Raw genomic sequence first — 15,852 nt, forward strand, 5'->3', positions numbered from 1 at the left:
CCGGGCAAGGAAATCCTGGAGCTTCCCACGTCCGGGGCTGTGCGATGAGCCAGACGGCCCTGGGCTCGCTCGCACCGCCGGGAACGTCCTCTACCTCCGGGTCCACGCTCTTCTCATCCTCTGCTCTTTCAAGACAATGATAATACCGGATAAAATGAGAACTGGAAAACGAACGAACAAAAAAATGGTGTAAGGAAGGGCAGAGAAAAGCAAGATTTCTTGGCCCAAGCGCCGTCCGTGGTTATCGTTCCTGGAGAACTGGGTCAGCTGGCGGGTTTTGCGGCAGCGAACGTCTCCGTCGGCCTCTCGTGCATCGCCCTGGCTGATTTCGGGCTCCTGCCAGCGTGCAGCGCCGGGGCCGGACAGGTAACAGCAAGAAGGGAAAAGAGGAAAAGCAAAAGGTGATTCATCGCTCCGCCCTGCCCCACCTGCAGTCACATGCTGCTTCACATATTCTGGCCCTGCCCGCACGTTAACTCTTTCTGCTGATGCTGTCCTCACACCTCTGCCCGCCCCGAGGGTCCCTGGGGACCGTGTGGGTGTGGGAGGTGGGTGGGCAGCTGGGGAGGGGTTTGGGTGTTTGTCTCAAAAAAAGAAAAAGCGTCTCTCCCCCGAAAGCTCCCCTTTTCCCGCTGTGCCAGCTGGTAAATCAATATTTTCTAGGGAAGTGGCTCTGCCTCGTGGTTAACCCCTCCTGCGCCAAGCGCAAGCACCTCCGTGCTAGCACGGGACCTCGGAGCGCTGGTGGGTCCCGGGGGATGGCACCGGGTCAGAGCTGCTGTAATGGCTCAAAGCTGCACTGGGGGGGTTCAGACTAGATGCTGGGAAGCGTTTCTTTACTGAGAGGGTGGTCAGACCCTGGAACAGGGTTCCTAGAGAGGTGGTCGGTGCCCCAAGCCCGTCGGTGGTTAAGAGGCATTTGGACGATGCCCTTAACAAGGTGCTTTGACTTTTGGTCAGCTCTGAAGTGGTCAGGCAGTGGGACTGGATGATCATTGTAGGGCCCTTACAACTGAAATTCTTTTCTTTCCCTTCCCCTTCCCTTCCCCTTCTCTTTCCCTTCCCCTTCTCTTTCCCTTCCCCTTCTCTTTCCCTTCCCCTTCTCTTTCCCTTCCCCTTCTCTTTCCCTTCCCCTTCTCTTCCCCTTCCCTTCCCTCTTCTGCTTTGGCACAAGCTTTACAGCAGGGACAAGGTCACAGCCCTTGACCTTGCTGTGGCAGATTGCGTTAATAACTGGGAGATGGGCAAAAACCCCCACCCCAGATTCGTCAGCTGGTGCTCACAAGCCAGAAACGCGGAGCTTTCTGTTTGGAAACTCAGAGAAAGATGAATTTCCAGAATCAGGGTCAGATTCTTGCACCGATGCAAAAAAGGAAAGTGCCAGGGGCTGCGTCTCGCTGCCTCGCGTCGGAGCAGCTCATCTGGATTCGCAGCCGTGTAAATGAGAGCCCGGCTTGAGTCAGGCTCCCGGGGCGAAGGCGCCCGTCTGCCCGGGTGCTCGGCCATCAAAGTGCTGCTCTCCGCAGCCACGGTGGCCACGCAGCATCCTGGCCGGAGCTCGTGGCGAAGCGCTGAGCCCAGGGAGGATTTGGGAGGAAAAATGAGTCAGAAACATGCAGAAAGCGGAGAAACTCCAGTGGGGCCTTCTCAAAGCTGGGCTGGGGCTGATATCTGCGCAGCTTGAAGTCGCAATAACGGGCTGCTGAGGGGAAACGGTGGCTTTTCTCCTCTTGCATTGGAGTAAAAGGGTTTCTGCGAGTGCTGGGGAAAGGCTGGTAAAATCAGCCTCCTCTATCCACGTCACCAGTGTGAAATTGTGCACCGGGTCGTGCCCAGTTCTGGTCTGTTGTGTGCGGGAGGAGGCGGCGGGGACCGGGGACATGGAGATGCAGGGATGTGACAGGGTGTTGGGATCAGGACGTGGGGAGGGAGGGAGGAAGCGTTCAACTCCCACCAAATATCGGCCCAGGAGATGTTTCAGACCGAGCCAATGACTTGGTACATCTGCCCTCCCAAGGCTGAGCTGTCTGGGGTAGCATTATTGAGGAGCCTTTCTATCTTAGAGCTTTCCTGTCTTCTCAAAACAGCAAGGATTTAGTTTAGTTTAATTACAATCACTCTGGTAAGTGGAAATTTTACATTTATGGATATCAACGGAAAGGCTGTGCCGACCCTGCAGGGACTTCCCGGTGGTGGGAAGTCACCTCTGCGCGGTGACCTGGGTGCAGCGGAGACCGAGGGTGCTGGAGGCAAAACTGGGTATTTTAGGTGAAATCCCAGCCCTGCTGAGCAAACGGCAGTGGCCCCTTCGCTGACGGAGTTGCACCTGGGACAGCAAACAGGACAGAGCCGAGCACCCGAGGAGCTCCAAGACCTCATCCCTGGTCCTTGTCCCAGCCCTGGTAGGTTGGGAGATGCCCCGGATCGGGGCCGGTGCATCGAGCGTGGGTGTGCGTGGCGTGGCTGGAGCGTGCGGCGGTTGTACCCACCTCAGCTGCCGCCGGCTGCCCCGGCTCTGTTTTTATTGTGCAAGGAGATTTATGGTGTATTTAATCTATTTAAGCGGGGTGTGTGTTCGCTTATGATTTATTAGATGGCGGCATAAATGTGGCGTCCCGCCTGTCGTGCGATGTGCTGGCTCCTACGGCCACGTTAGAGGCGAGGATTGGGACCGCAGAGCCCCGTGCCCAGAGCATCGGCTGACCCCCGCGTGGGGCGAAGACGCCCGGGTCCCCCCGTCACCCTGGGGGGACCCGGGCGTCTTCGCCCCATGCGGTGAATTCAGCACCCGAATTTTGTGCAACCCGGACCAGTCGCCGTGGCCGCCCTGGGCTGACCCACCTGGACAGGCAGCGCCTGGCACCCGAGCCAGCTCCTCCCGGCTGCAGATGGGAGCATTAATTACAAGCTCCTAATTAATTTCCCATCTGTAGCAGAGGGATTAATGACAAAGCGAGGCAGCGGGGGGACGATGTTGGGCTCTGATCCCGACTCAGGGGGCTCCGGCCGCGCCGCCGGGCTTGGGTCCTGCTTCCAGCACGCTCCTGGGTCCCGCGGAGGGGTTCGGTGGCACAGCTGAGCCCTGGGGCGGGTGTTTCACCTGGGCTCTGACACCCAGACGCCGCTTTGCCCTCCGGAGCATCTTCCACCCGCCGGCTGCCAGCCATTTGCATGGAGCCGTGCACAACGTGGTGTTTTAGAGAGGGGGAAACTGAGGCACAGAGCGATGACAGCAGCTTTACTCACAGCTGCTGGAGGACAGAGTCACCGGAGCGCCAACGCTGGCTGTAACCTTGGGGAAAGGCGGCCCAGCCTGGGCTTTTTTAGGGTCCTTGGGTTGTGCTGAGCATCTCCTGCGGTCCCATCACACCCCCGTTGCACCCCACTCCACTGAAAGCCCCAAGATGTTGCCTGCTGGTGTTTGCCTTCCCCACGTTCTAGTGCTGGGGGACCGGGGGCTGCACCCCGCTTTGGCAGGGGTCATCGTGGAGGAGGACTGGGACGATGCTGCTGCTCGTGCTGGGATCACCCGTGCTGCTCCCCGCTGCTCCTCGGCGGGAGGACGCAGCCCGGAGAGCCAGGCGGCCCGTCCGTGTTTACGCCCGCCATTATCTTCCACCCATTTCAATATATAACAATAAAAAAAAAGGGTTCAGCGCTCGTTAAGACGCAGAAGTCGCTGGGCGTTGGCGGTCCTGGCGAGCTGCCGCGCGCGTCCCGGGGAGCTGCTGGGTGCTGCCCATGCCCAGGTAATTGCCACAACGGCGCGTGAACCCGCCTGGCCCCGTGCGTGGGGATGGACTGTGCCTGCCTGGGGGTCTGCCACCTCCAGCCGTCACCCCGAGTCCCAGCGGGGCCCATCCCGGCTCCGGAGGTCCTCCCAGGGCGGCTGTCGCTGGCTTTAATGCGGGGAGGGGTTGGCATGGATAGATCCCACCGGAGCTGGGCTGGGTGCGGGGCGGCGGGAGGTGAGGGTGATGCTGCCGGGCTGGGTCCTGCCTGTGTTGGGGTGTGGGGGGGGGGCGAGGCTGGGGGAGGCAGAGGGGTGGGCTCCCTGCTGCTCGCCCCAGTCCCCTGCCGAGGTCTGGGCATCGTGGCCGCCCCAGTGGAAGGGGGTGCTGGGGGAGGGAGGGAGCACTGGGCTGGCCCCCACCCCTTGGGGGGTCCCGGCACGTCACCTGCCTCTGTCCCCCAGACACCGTGGCCTGCGTGGACCCCGAGGAGTGCGCCCGCATATGCGGGGCCGCCGTGGGCTGCTCCAACATCGCCTACCCCAAGCTGGTGGTCGAGCTGATGCCCAGCGGTAGGTGGGGGGGGTGGGGGGTCTCTGGCTCCATCAGACTTTGCCGCACCCCAGGGCTGCCTGTGCAGCCCATGGCTGCTTGGTGTTGGGGGGGGGGGACACATCATGGGCAGTCTGGGTGGGCTCACGTGCGGGATGGCCCTTGCAGCCCCTCCCGGGTGAGGGGATGCGGGTGACTCTGGGGCAGCGCAGGGTCCCAGTATCCTGTGGTGCAGCTGGTTGTCCCCAAACCCATCCCTGCCCCAGGGGACATCCTGGTGTGTGTCTGGGGAGGGCGAAGAGTTACCCTTGGGCAAAGAGTCTGGGTTGCTCGGTCCCATCCCACCTCATCCCACCCCCTCCCATCCCATCCCATCCCATCCCATCCCATCCCATCCCATCCCATCCCATCCCATCCCATCCCATCCCATCCCATCCCACCCCACCCCATCCCACCCATCGTCTCCAGCTCAGCCGCTCCCTGACGGTCCCTCTCTTCCCCAGGGCTGCGGGGTCTGATGATCGCCGTGATGATGGCCGCCCTCATGTCCTCCCTGACCTCCATATTCAACAGCAGCAGCACCCTCTTCACCATGGACATCTGGAGGAAGCTGAGGCCGGCGGCTGGCGAGCGAGAGCTGCTCTTGGTGGGCAGGTAGGGAACTGGGGGTTTTAGGGACGCAGGTAGAGAACTGGGAGTTCTAGGGAGACCGTGGGTTTCGGGGTGACTGGTGGGGCTGGTTGGGTGCTCTGTGATCTGCCTTGGGTGCCCGGGAGCCTGTGAAGTGCCTGAGCTCAGCCCGGCTTATCAAAGGAAAAGAAGCCCTTGGATGATTTTGTGCATGAAAGCTCTGGAAAGGCAGACGGGGCGTTCGGGGCGTTTGGAGGTGCAGGGCCGTGCCCGGTGTGAAGCCTCTCCCTCGCCGCCTCCAGCCCGTTCCCCCGGGGAAGCCGATGGCTGCTCCTCGCCGAGGTCACCGGCGAAGCGCGCGGGGGGACCTTTGCTCGGCGGCGAAGCTCGGGGCGGCACAGTCAGCGCTGGGGAATGCCCCGGCGCGGTGCCGGGGTGCGCGGGGAGTGTCCTCGGCGCAGGGCAGACAATAACAAGGAGGGAAACTGGGTCAGGGCTTTGGTGGGGCTGCGGGGAGGGTTGGCTGGTCCAACGGCTCCGGGAGCAGCCATTTCTTGGCATCCTCCGTCTCCGGAGGGTGGGAAGGGGACGGGCATGGATCCCGGGGAACCGCGGTCCCGCACGGCTGCCCTGTGGGAACCAGGGTGCTTGTCTCGGCTCTGGCCTCACCTCTCCCTGACACTGTGACAAGGGGTGCAGGAGCACCGGGGAGCTTTCCTGAGGACGGCTGATGAGCGTTTGCGAAGGGCTTTGCCTGCCCGGGAGTCGCTGCCGCCGTCGATCCCGGGCGATTCGTTCCGCACCGGGCGGTTTGTGGGAGCGGGGAGCTGCGAGCCGCTGCCGTACGGCCCGCGGGAACACGGCAGGCAGTGAACGCTTTGGAGAGCAAAAAAAAATTCTGTTTAGGCTGCTGGTTTGAGGTTTTCCCAGCTGTCAGCACGGGGACGTGCGGCTCGGGGTTGCTTCTGAGCAGCCGTCGAGGGGTCCCCGCCACCCCCGGCATGTTCGTCCAGCTCCGCACGCGGAGGGAAGGGATTTCTTCGTGGGACCGGAGAGAGCTCCCAGTTCCTGGACTGGGGGTTGTTGCTCCGGCCGCGGCCGTGCCGCCTGCCTGGGTATCCCTGCTGGCGTTTGAGGCACGCAGCAGGGAGAACACCCCATCCTCCCCGAATCCCCCCCGAGGATCCCCTGCAATCCATCGCTGCCTGGATCCCGACCTGCGAGGGGGCTGCGGCCGGGCACCTCCCACCTCAGCACCGTGCTCAGACGCTCCTCCATTTTTCCCGTCACCTTTCAGCATTCAGATGTAGCTTAAAGACGCACCAAATGTGGGGTTTTTCTCCTGCCCCTTGGGTCGTGGCGTGTGTTTTGTGCTCAGGCTGCTTCCTCTTTCCAGCGGGCCGGGCAGGCCGGGGGGACTCTGTCTCGAGATGCTTTCATCGCTTTTTTTTTCTATTTTTCCCTACTTCTGCTTTTTGGAGATGACCAGATGGAGATGTAGACGATTCTGCAAAGCTGTAAACCAGCTGGGCTGAGCTATAAACGTGGCAGCTTTCAGGACGTGTCCTGCCCAGCCTGCCTGCTTAGATTGGACCCAGAGAAATGGGGTCTGGCCAAAGCACCTTGCTGTGGAGGAGGGTGATGCTGCAGAGTGCAGCTGGGCTTTGGGCGAGGATGAGGACGGAGCCACGCTGGGGGACAGACGCACCCCAGCGCTGCAGCCCGGCCGGGGGGAGCTGAGCACGGGGCAGCTCAGCCCACGTCCCTGGCTCTCAGCTGGGTGCTTTGGCCAGACACGGGAGTGCTGAGAACATCACCCAGATCTGGTCAGAGCACCCAGCCTCCGCAACTGGGGACTTTTCATAACAGAAGTGCCCTTTGCCCGACATTTCCCCATGGGGGGGGTCCAACCTAGCGGCCCCCGGGGCTGGGCAGGGGCCTGGACAGCGCTTGCCCGCCCGGGATGGAGCCGGCACTGGCGTAAAGAGCATCCTCCATGGCCCTGGGGATGTCACCCGGTGGCGAGTGTCCTCTCACTGACCTGCCTGCATCCCCTGGCCAGCTCTTCCGCACCGGCACCGGGACCCAACCCCTGACCCCGGGGACCCCCCGCTGCCACGGCGATGCCACGGGTGCGAGGAGGTGCAGGTGGGACGGGAGCATCACCCCGCACCGCATCGCTGCCGCTCGCAGGGTGGTCACGGTGGTGCTGGTGGCCCTCAGCGTGGTCTGGATCCCCATCCTGCAGAGCTCCAGCGGTGGCCAGCTCTATGTCTACATCCAGGCTGTCACCAGCTACCTGGCTCCTCCTGTCACCGCCGTCTTCATCCTGGCCGTCTTCTGGCCTCGAGCTAACGAGCAGGTACATGGTTGGGGTGGCCCTGGGGACAGCTCGGGGACATGGGGTGCTGCGAACACCTCCCTGCCCACCCTGCTCCCAGGGACCCGATGGGGCTCAGGAGGAGGAAAGGGGGAGGCGATGCTGGAGGGGCTGGGGAGAGGGACCGAGCCTGGTTGGTGTTTCGCCAGGGAGCTGGTGGGTGGCTGATGTGAGGAGGAGGAAGAGGAGGCAGGTGTCATCATACATGGCCACCAAGTGTGGCACAGCCAACGGGGCTGGCAGGGGACATCCCCTGCCGAAGGGGTGGCGGGTTGGGCCAGGGCTTGGCCAGCCAGGGAGCAGGATGCTGTCCCAACACACAGGGGCTGCTCGATCCGCTCCCAGGGCTGCCCAGAGAGAGCGGCTCCCGGGGGGGTTTGTCCCCTCCGTGGGGTGACCGTCCCCCTCTGGACGTGGACCTTTGCTTTGCAGGGAGCTTTCTGGGGCCTGATGGCGGGGCTGGCGCTGGGGCTGGCCAGGATGGGGCTGGAGCTGGCACACCCCACGCCTCGCTGCGGGGTCCCCGACCGGCGGCCCTGGCTGCTGGCCGACATCCACTACCTGCACTTCGCCGCACTGCTCTGCGCCGCCGCGGGCGCCGTCGTGGTGGGGGGCAGCCTGCTGACCCCCCCGCCGCCCCCGGCCAGGGTGAGCAGGGCACCAGGGACCCCCCACCCCAACACCCACGGCTGCATCTGCTCACCGGACCTCCTCGGCCGGAGACGTCGGTGTCACCCAGCTGCACCCCGAGCTCGGTTTGGGGGGGGTCCCTGGGTGGGGGGTCTCACCCAGGGGTGCTTTCTCACCAAATCTCACCCGGTTTCCAGCTAAAGGATCTCACCTGGTGGACCCTCTCTCGGGACCACCCCCAGCCCTCCGTGGACGGCACATCCCAGGGACCCCCCAATGGTGAGTGTGTCCTCGGGCATGTCTGGCAGGGGAGGTGCCCCCCCATAACGGGCAGCAGGGTGGCATTGATGCCCCGTGCCTCAGTTTCCCCACAGCCCCCAGTCCCCCACGCTCGCCATCCATCTGTGCCAGGTTCCCGCTCAGTCGCCCCGGGCAGCCAGCAGCCAGCGAAGGCCGAGGGACCCCTGGCCACAGCCCTTGGGGACGCCACGGAGCCCCCCTTCTGGGCCCGCGTCTGCGACGTCAATGCCGTCGTCCTGATGTGCGTCAATATTTTCTGCTATGCCTATTTTGCCTAGCGGCCTGCCGGCCCCCGGGGGGTGGGAAAAGGTGCTGGGAGGGGAGAGAAATGGGGATTTGGGGGATAGTTTTTATTTGTCACATCTGGGACACGGGGTGTTGAAATCCACCGGTGCAGTGAGCTGGGCGTTCTCAGCACCGTGGAGCCTGAGCGCATCCCGGGGGGCTGCGAGGTGCCGGGGGGGGTTTGTGGGGGGCAGCGGGTCCCCGGGAGGGGTCTGGGGTGAGGTATCGGGGTGGGCGAACGGGGGCTGCAGGGGAAGTGAAACCACGGCGAAGCAGTAGCCGTGCAAACGTGGCCACAGGTTCACTGCAGCGGCAGTGAAAAGGGAGCAGCCACACTCGAGGGCGTCACCCAAACGCTTTTTACTAGCTCTAAATAAAAAATAACACCAAAAATAAGCCATAATTTGCAGCTATGAACAGCACCCACAGGACTGAATGCCCCTGGATCAGCCTTCCCCACGCCCTGGCACCCCTCTGCAGCGTCACCCGGCTGCATCCTGGCTGCCTGCGGCCCCCCTCGGAGCCAGGGCTTCGCTGATGGGGTCTGGAGAGGAGCGGAGGTTTGGGGCACACGGGCTCGTCCCCTCCGTTGCTGCCACCCCCCTGGGTTGCAGCTCTGGGAAAAGTTTTCATGGCCCCAGTTTGATGCTCGGTGCCACCTCCCCGGGGAGCGCGGCTGCCAGCCCGCGGCGAGAGGCGATGCCTGGGCTGGGGGCGGTGGAGGTCTCCTGGGTCGGGGGAGCGGGGAGAGCTGATGCTTTGCGGTGCCAGAGCCGGGCAGTCCCTGGATGGGGATCGCTGCCAGCATGGCCTCTTCCTGCCACGCGGCATCGGGACCTCGTGCATCGGCAGCCCGGCGTGGGGATGGGCACCGTCCGTGGGGACGAAGGGACGCCACCATACATGGTCCGTGGGGACGAAGGGATGTGTGGTCCACGTGCGGGCACGAAGCAGCTCCGGCGAGCGGGGGCAGCGGGGCCGTGGTCCTCCCCGCTCGCCCGCGGCTGCTCACTTGCGGATGGGGTGGACGTAGTTGCGGGGGAAGAGGCCGACGCGCCCATAGATCTTCCCCTGCCACCAGTTGGGATCGGGGCAGTCCAGGACCTCGATGATGTCCCCGCGCAGGAAGGGCAGCTGGGAGCCGTCGTGGGCTGAGAAGTCGAACTGGGCTTGCACAAATTTGGGTCTCCTCACCTGGAGGAAGGCGGAGGGCAGGGGTTGGCAGGGGGAGATGTGCCCCCGTTTGCCAGCCCCCACTGCACTGGGTGGCACTGCTGGAGCCCCCGGGGATGCTGTGCCACTGCACGGAGAGGACCAGCCGCGGGAGACCAGAGCACAGAGGGTGCCGGGGTTCCCGGGGTGGCTGCTTCGAGGACGAGAGATGGGAGCTAAAGAAATCCTGCCATGGGAAGAGCCGGAGTGCTGGGGACAGCCCTGGGTGCAGGGGAGAGCCTGGGGTGCCGGGGACAGCCCTGGGGTGCGGGGGACAGCCCTGGGGTGCAGAGCTGAGCCTGGGGTGCAAGGGAGAGCCTTGGGGTGCAGGGGACAGCCCTGGGGTACAGAGCCGAGCCTGGGGTGCAAGGGAGAGCCTTGGGGTGCAGGGGACAGCCCTGGGGTGCAGGGGAGAGCTTGGGGTGCAAGGGAGAGCCTGGGGTGCAGGGGACAGCCCTGGGGTACAGACCAGAGCTTGGGGTGCAAGGGAGAGCCTGGGGTGCAGGGGACAGCCCTGGGGTGCGGGGGACAGCCCTGGGGTGCAGAGCAGAGACTGGGGTGCAGGGGAGAGCCCTGAGGTGCAGAGCAGAGCTTGGGGTGCAAGGCAGCACCCCGGGGCACAGGGTTCCCTGTTCTTGCTGCCTGGGAGAGCTGAGATGGGCGCCCAGTGGACCCCACCCCTCGGAGGCCGCTGGCACCCCTCTTCTTCCTGGGCCCCTCTGGGTGCCGGAGCCGTCCCCAGCCCAGCCCAGTTTCACCGCCCCAGGGCTCGGCGCTGCTGGAGCTCGCCCGAAGCTGGCTGTGCCCCGTCCCGAGCTGGTCGGGCTCCGCCACCCACTCCGGGCATCACCCCTGGCCCGAGGGACAGTGGTGTGGGTCCCCCCGTGCCCAGTCCTGCCCTGCCGTGCTGCCCTGCTGGTTTTCTCCACCCAACGCTGCCTGTCTTGGGCTGTTCCAGCCTCTCCTGCTCGACACCGCCTCGAGCCGAGCCCGAGCACGGGGCCAAGTGCCCGCTGGGCACCGCAGGGATGCCGGGGTGTCCCTGTCCCCCTCTGTGGGGACACCACAGCCGGGGGAGCTGGGCTTCGATGGGGGTTGGGGACCGGATCCCCGGGGTGCTTTGCTCGAGGGTGACGGGGGACCCTGTGCCCACGGCGGGTCTGGACCCTGTCTCTGCGCTGCACCCAGCCATCTGCTTTAATCCTTTTTGTCCCTCTCGGCTGTTTCTTGGCCATCGCCAGCGTCCCGCGGCCAGCAGGGAGGAGCAGGAAAAGTCCAGGCAGGAGGAACTCCCTGTCCCCTGGGAGCCGCAGCCCGGGATGCCTCCATCCAGTCTGGATGAAGGAGACCATGGCGGTGCTGCTGACCCACGGGTCCATCCCGTGCCTCGGTTTCCCCGTGGACCACAGCAGCCCTGGTGCCAGGTGAGCGATGGAGGATCCCAAAGGGGACCAGACAGGGGCTCCCAGCCCGACGTCGCTGCTGGCCATGCTGTCACCCCACGCCCCAGCCCTACACGTCCCCATGGCCCCGTCCCCTGATGGTACCTCCTGGGCCTGGTCCTCGTCCCGGAGGAAGATCTGCTGCTTTTTGGCGATGGTGGTCGTCCTGTAGAAATCCACCAGCTCGTTGAGGGAGTTGAACTTTTCCTCCCAGAGGAAATATTTGCCGTTCCTCTCCCTGAGCACCTTGAAGTGTTGCACGTGCTGCCCGTAGCTGCAGAAGGAGGACGGATGTTATCCCGGCCCCAGGATGCTGGCAGCACCCAGAACCCCTGCCAGCATCGCGGGCAAAGCCCATGGGCTGCTGGTGGGGCTGGTCAGACCCCTGAGGGTCCCACTGCACCCATCCTGCCACAGCCAGGGCTGATGGTGGCACCGGGGTCACTTGTGGCTCTGCTGGTGAGGCAGCAGGGGAGGGTCCCCAGCACACCAGCAACACGGACCCGCGGCTGAGACCTGCCACAGCTCATCCCACACGCAGCTGAAGCTCAGCACCCGGCCCCGGCACAGTGGGATGCCCGTGGGCTCGGGGCTGGCAGAGCGCCGGCCACGTGTAGGGCAGGTGGCTTTGTCCAGGGGACAAACAGAGGCCACATCTGAGGAAAGTGTGGTGAGAGCTGCAGGTCTCAGCTCAGCACGTACCGGGAGGGGACTGCCAAGGCTGGGCTTGGGCTCCCAAATCCCCTGTGGCCCCGGGGACCCCCAAGCCGCAGGAAGATGGGGCAGGGTGGGATCTCCCTCGCCAGCCCCGAACCCTGGCACCCCCTCGGTTTGTCCCCGGGGGGGACAGGTTGGGGTGCCCACGCCGCGGGGCTGGGGCAGGGACCCGCTGCTGCCAGGTCCCCGGGCAGGGGCAGGGACCCGGCCACGCTGGTGACGCACGGCAGAACACGGCTCTCTTTCATTATGGGCAAGAACCTCCTTAAATGCTTAATTAGAGATTAGCAGCGTGAGAAAGTGCCTGGCTGGCCTGGGGCCGGCTCCCGCTACCCCGGCCCGGGGCAGGGAAGGGGCAGCGATGGGGCGAGAGCCCCGGGGCAGGCTCTGCCCACTGGCACGCTGCCTTCACGCAGCCCTGGCCGTCGACGCCAAAATCATCGTCCTCGTGGCATCGGGATGTTCCTCCAGGCCACGTCCCCACGCGCTGCGCTTGCGGCTTGGCCCCAGCCCCGGCGTTACCCCCGTGGCTGTATTGAGGGGCAGCCCAGCGAGGGACCCTGGGCGAGGCGGCGATGCAGGCAGGGTGCAGGCAGGGTGCAGGAAGCGGTGGGAACGGAGGCGGAGTGCTGCAGAGAGGAGGAAGGAGAGGAAGGCTCTGTGTGAAGCTGAGCCTGGATGCAGTGGGGCTGCAGCTCCGCAGCCCCTGGCCTCTTCAAGGTGTCCCAGGCAGGGTAGGGTGCTCGTCCCTTCCCCAGCACCGCGGTGGGGAGCACGCACGAGGGTGGCCTGATGCCCTCAGTCCCCAAAGCGGGGGCTGCGGGGGACCCCTGTCCATCCCACCGCGTGTCTGTCCGCGTCCCCACGGCCACTTACTTGACGGAGATGGAGAACTCGCCCGGGGCACTCTCGCTGTCGCGGATCAGGAAGGCTCCCAGGTGCTTGACCTTGAGGAGCCGCTCCTCTGCCAGCTGCCGGGAGATCCTGCCCGCGTACCACCTGCACCGGGCACTGGGCTCAGCCGCGTTGGCACCCCTCGACACCCAGGGACCCCCCCCCACTGCCGCATCCCCACCCTGCATGGTGCTGGTGGGAGCAGGGTCCCCACTGGGCTCCCCACGGAGCTGAGACCCCCCCACAGCTGCATCCCCACCCTACGGTGTGGAGGCACCGAGACCCCTGGTGCTGGTGGGAGCGGGGTCCCCATTGGGCTCCCCACGGGGCTGGGACCCCCCCACAGCTGCATCCCCACCCTACGGTGTGGAGGCACCGAGACCCCTGGTGCTGGTGGGACCGGGGTCCCCATTGGGCTCCCCACAGGGCTAGGACCCCCCCCGCAGTGCTTTCTCCCTCCCTTTCACCCCCCTCACCCTGATTTATCCCAGCGCTTTTGCGGAGGGGGGGACCGCAGGGTGCTGCGGGTGCAGACGTGTCCCCGTGCGCTGCCTCGCCCGTGCAGGGTTCGTGCAGCATCGCCGACAGCCACGACTGCATCGTGCCAGCCGGCTCGCCACGCCACGCGCCTCGCCCCCCGCTTTGCTGCCTGTCTCCCCACTCCCCCCCACCATGTCCCATGGCTTCCCATGGCAACAGCCCTGCCGGGTACTACGGGGGTGGTTTGCCAAGCAGAAAACCCTCCGTGCCAGGATGAAACCCTTGGCATCGCCGGCAGCTGCTGAAACAAGGTGGAGGAGCAGAGTCCCCATCTCCCACCCTTGCCAAGGCTGCGTCCGTGTGTTTGGGAGCCCCGGGCCGTGGAGACCCTCTGCTACGTGTTAAAATCACCCCGTGAACGATCAGCCTTTAGCGTGGAGCATCTCCCAGTGCCAGCTCTCCCGGTGCTGCACAGAAGAGGCTGCGTCTCGCCCGTCCCGGTGCGTTAAGCGAAGCCGGAGAGGCAGCGGGATCTGCCCCGGGCTGCCCCGAGCCCATGCGTTCCTGCTGCCCAGCCGCAGCCCCAAGCGGGTTCCGCTACGGCATTTAAATGTGATTTACCAGGGGATAATGATACATAAAACACAGGTTAAACCAGGGATGGATTATGCTGGGCTTTAATAGGATTGTCTCTAATGCAGTCATAATCCCATAACGCTTTGTTGTTCCCCAATTATCATTTATTTAGCGGGCAGCACAGCGTGAGGGTTGAATTTCTGCGTGTCAGGGGTATGCGGGCTTGCTGCTGCCTCCTGTCCCCTCCGGCTGTGGTGGCAATGGCAGAGTGACCCCCTCTGGGGGGTCAGGCAGCCCCCATTGCTCCGTGACTCAGTTTCCCCACGTATGGCACTACCCTGGCTCATGTCAGACCTTTGGGCGTCGGGATGCAGCGTTGGGATCGCTGCCTGGGTGGTGGGAAAAGATGTCCTGGTGCTGGTGGGTGCTACCAGAGCGGGCTTCGGGCCCCCCTACCCCACGCGCTGGGGTGGTACTTACGGGTGCGGCTTGACCTTGATGTAGTTTTTGGGGACGAAGCCCTCGCAGCCGTACAGCTCAGCCTTGTACCAGTTCTGGTCATCTTCCATGTTGAGGATCTAAGGTGGGAGAGGAGAGGGGAGGTGTCAGCCTGGCCGCTGTCCCACTGACCTGAAGGGGCCTGCGAGAGAGCTGGAGAGGGGCTTGTGACAAGGGCATGGAGTGACAGGACAAGGGGTGATAGCTTCAAACTGAAAGAAGGGAGATTTAGACTAAGTATAAGGAAGAATCTTCTCGCAATGAGGGTGGTGAAACCCTGGCACAGGTTGCCCAGAGAGATGGTCGATGCCCCATCCCTGGAAACATTCAAGTCCAGGCTGGATGGGGCTCTGAGCAACCTGGTCTGGTTGAAGGTGTCCCTGCTCGCTGCAGGGGGGTTGGACAGGATGGCCTTTACTGGTCCATTCCCACCCAAACCAGTCTGGGATTCTATGTAAAGGGGGCTTTGATAGCGGTGGGGGTGATTGGGGGCACCCGTACAGAGCTGGCTGCTCCCCCCAGCCCTCCTGGGCTCGCGGTCGGTCCAGCTCACCACGGGTGCCGGCACCTGGGGGGTGCCCGCTGTTGCCCCAACCCCCCGGCTGGGGAGCTGGGGTGGCAGCCGGGGCCCCGTTTCCCCCCAGGACGGTGGCAGCTGGTGCTCCGTGGGAGGAAGCACCCCGGTGCGAGCAGGGTTGTTGACACCCGCTTCCGCGCGACACCATTTTCCAGCCTCCCACGCAGGGGCCCGGGGGCCGGCACAGCTGTGCAAACAGGATCCGAAACCCCGAGGCACGGCACGGGGAAAACACGCCGGGGAGGCAGGGACGGCCACGGAGGGTTTGGGGCCCTGGGCTACGGCCGGGCCATGCCTGCGTCCTCCCCAGGGCTGGCTGCAGCCATGGGGGGCTGTGGGGTGCTGGGGGTCCGGGAGGAGCTGCCGGCATCACGGCATCAGCCCCGCAGAGAAGGGCGAGTGGCCAGGCAGCGCGGCAGGGTGCAGGTGCCCTCGCTCCCATCACAGGGTTTCAGTCCCCTGGGGATGTTTTGAGCCCCCCTGAAGGTTTTTTGGGATGCCAGGGTGGCATCCGAGAGCCCGTCGCGATGCTGTGGGGATCTGGGCACGTGCCGTGTCCCAGCTGGGTCCTCTCTGGAGATGCGACTGGTGGCACAGACGAGCGGTACCCACCGCTGCTGGGGATGCTGCTCCGCACCCCAAAATCCTCCAGGATGGCTCCTTATACCCCACAGAAAGCCCCAAAGAGGCAACAAAGCCAGGTGCAATGAGAGCGCTGGTGTCACCCCATGCCAAGTGCCCACTCCGTCCCCCAAAGCAGCAGCATCCAACCCCCGTCGTGGCTGGTGACCCCCCATGGCTGGTGACCCCCCAGCTCCCCGTACCTTCAGGATGTCCCCTTTCTGAAAGGGCAGCTCGTCCTTCTCCGTCGCCTGGAAGCTGTACAGAGCCACCGACTCCATGCTGCTGGCTGTCACCGGGCGCTGGGGTCCCAGGGGCTCGCCGTGC

General features: G+C 64.6%; 2 protein-coding genes across 7 annotated transcripts in view; one reads left to right on the forward strand and one right to left on the reverse strand.

The window, feature by feature from the left end:
- SLC5A10 (solute carrier family 5 member 10) overlaps window positions 1-8,508 on the forward strand; it is a 41,309-nt gene extending 32,801 nt beyond the window's left edge. Inside the window, exons 10-15 of the mRNA XM_075436689.1 lie at window positions 4,196-4,303; window positions 4,787-4,937; window positions 7,107-7,275; window positions 7,726-7,941; window positions 8,121-8,202; window positions 8,335-8,508. Coding sequence (XP_075292804.1) covers window positions 4,196-4,303; window positions 4,787-4,937; window positions 7,107-7,275; window positions 7,726-7,941; window positions 8,121-8,202; window positions 8,335-8,501 — 893 coding nt within the window. The 3' untranslated portion in view covers window positions 8,502-8,508. The remainder of the gene's footprint in view (window positions 1-4,195; window positions 4,304-4,786; window positions 4,938-7,106; window positions 7,276-7,725; window positions 7,942-8,120; window positions 8,203-8,334) is intronic.
- A 430-nt stretch (window positions 8,509-8,938) lies between these two features.
- Window positions 8,939-15,806, reverse strand: GRAP (GRB2 related adaptor protein). 6 transcript variants are annotated; one of them, XM_075436543.1, is made up of 6 exons: window positions 15,729-15,806; window positions 14,310-14,407; window positions 12,756-12,878; window positions 11,268-11,436; window positions 9,781-9,782; window positions 8,939-9,694 (listed from the first exon to the last, which is right to left on the reverse strand). In XM_075436543.1, the coding sequence occupies exons 1-6, from the start codon at window positions 15,804-15,806 to the stop codon at window positions 9,517-9,519; spliced, it is 648 nt and encodes a 215-aa protein (XP_075292658.1). In that variant the 3' UTR covers window positions 8,939-9,516. The 6 variants fall into 6 exon arrangements, with proteins under 6 accessions (XP_075292658.1, XP_075292655.1, XP_075292659.1 ...); XM_075436540.1 differs by lacking the exon at window positions 9,781-9,782 and adding an exon at window positions 9,766-9,769 and having other exon boundaries at window positions 8,939-9,697; window positions 11,237-11,436; XM_075436544.1 differs by lacking the exon at window positions 12,756-12,878.
- Window positions 15,807-15,852: the final 46 nt, after the last annotated feature.

Source organism: Opisthocomus hoazin, chromosome 15, assembly GCF_030867145.1.
Source record: "Opisthocomus hoazin isolate bOpiHoa1 chromosome 15, bOpiHoa1.hap1, whole genome shotgun sequence".
In the NCBI taxonomy this organism is placed as follows: domain Eukaryota; kingdom Metazoa; phylum Chordata; class Aves; order Opisthocomiformes; family Opisthocomidae; genus Opisthocomus; species Opisthocomus hoazin.

Bases quoted from the DNA above. Each gene is read 5' to 3' on its own strand.
- GRAP (XM_075436540.1), bottom strand. From the start codon at position 15,806: ATGGAGTCGGTGGCTCTGTACAGCTTCCAGGCGACGGAGAAGGACGAG. The intron at 14,408-15,728 runs GTACGGGGAGCT...CTCCCACCTTAG, and splicing joins AGAAAGGGGACATCCTGAAG to ATCCTCAACATGGAAGATGA. The intron at 11,437-12,755 runs GTAAGTGGCCGT...CTCCTTCTGCAG, and splicing joins GAGTTCTCCATCTCCGTCAA to CTACGGGCAGCACGTGCAAC.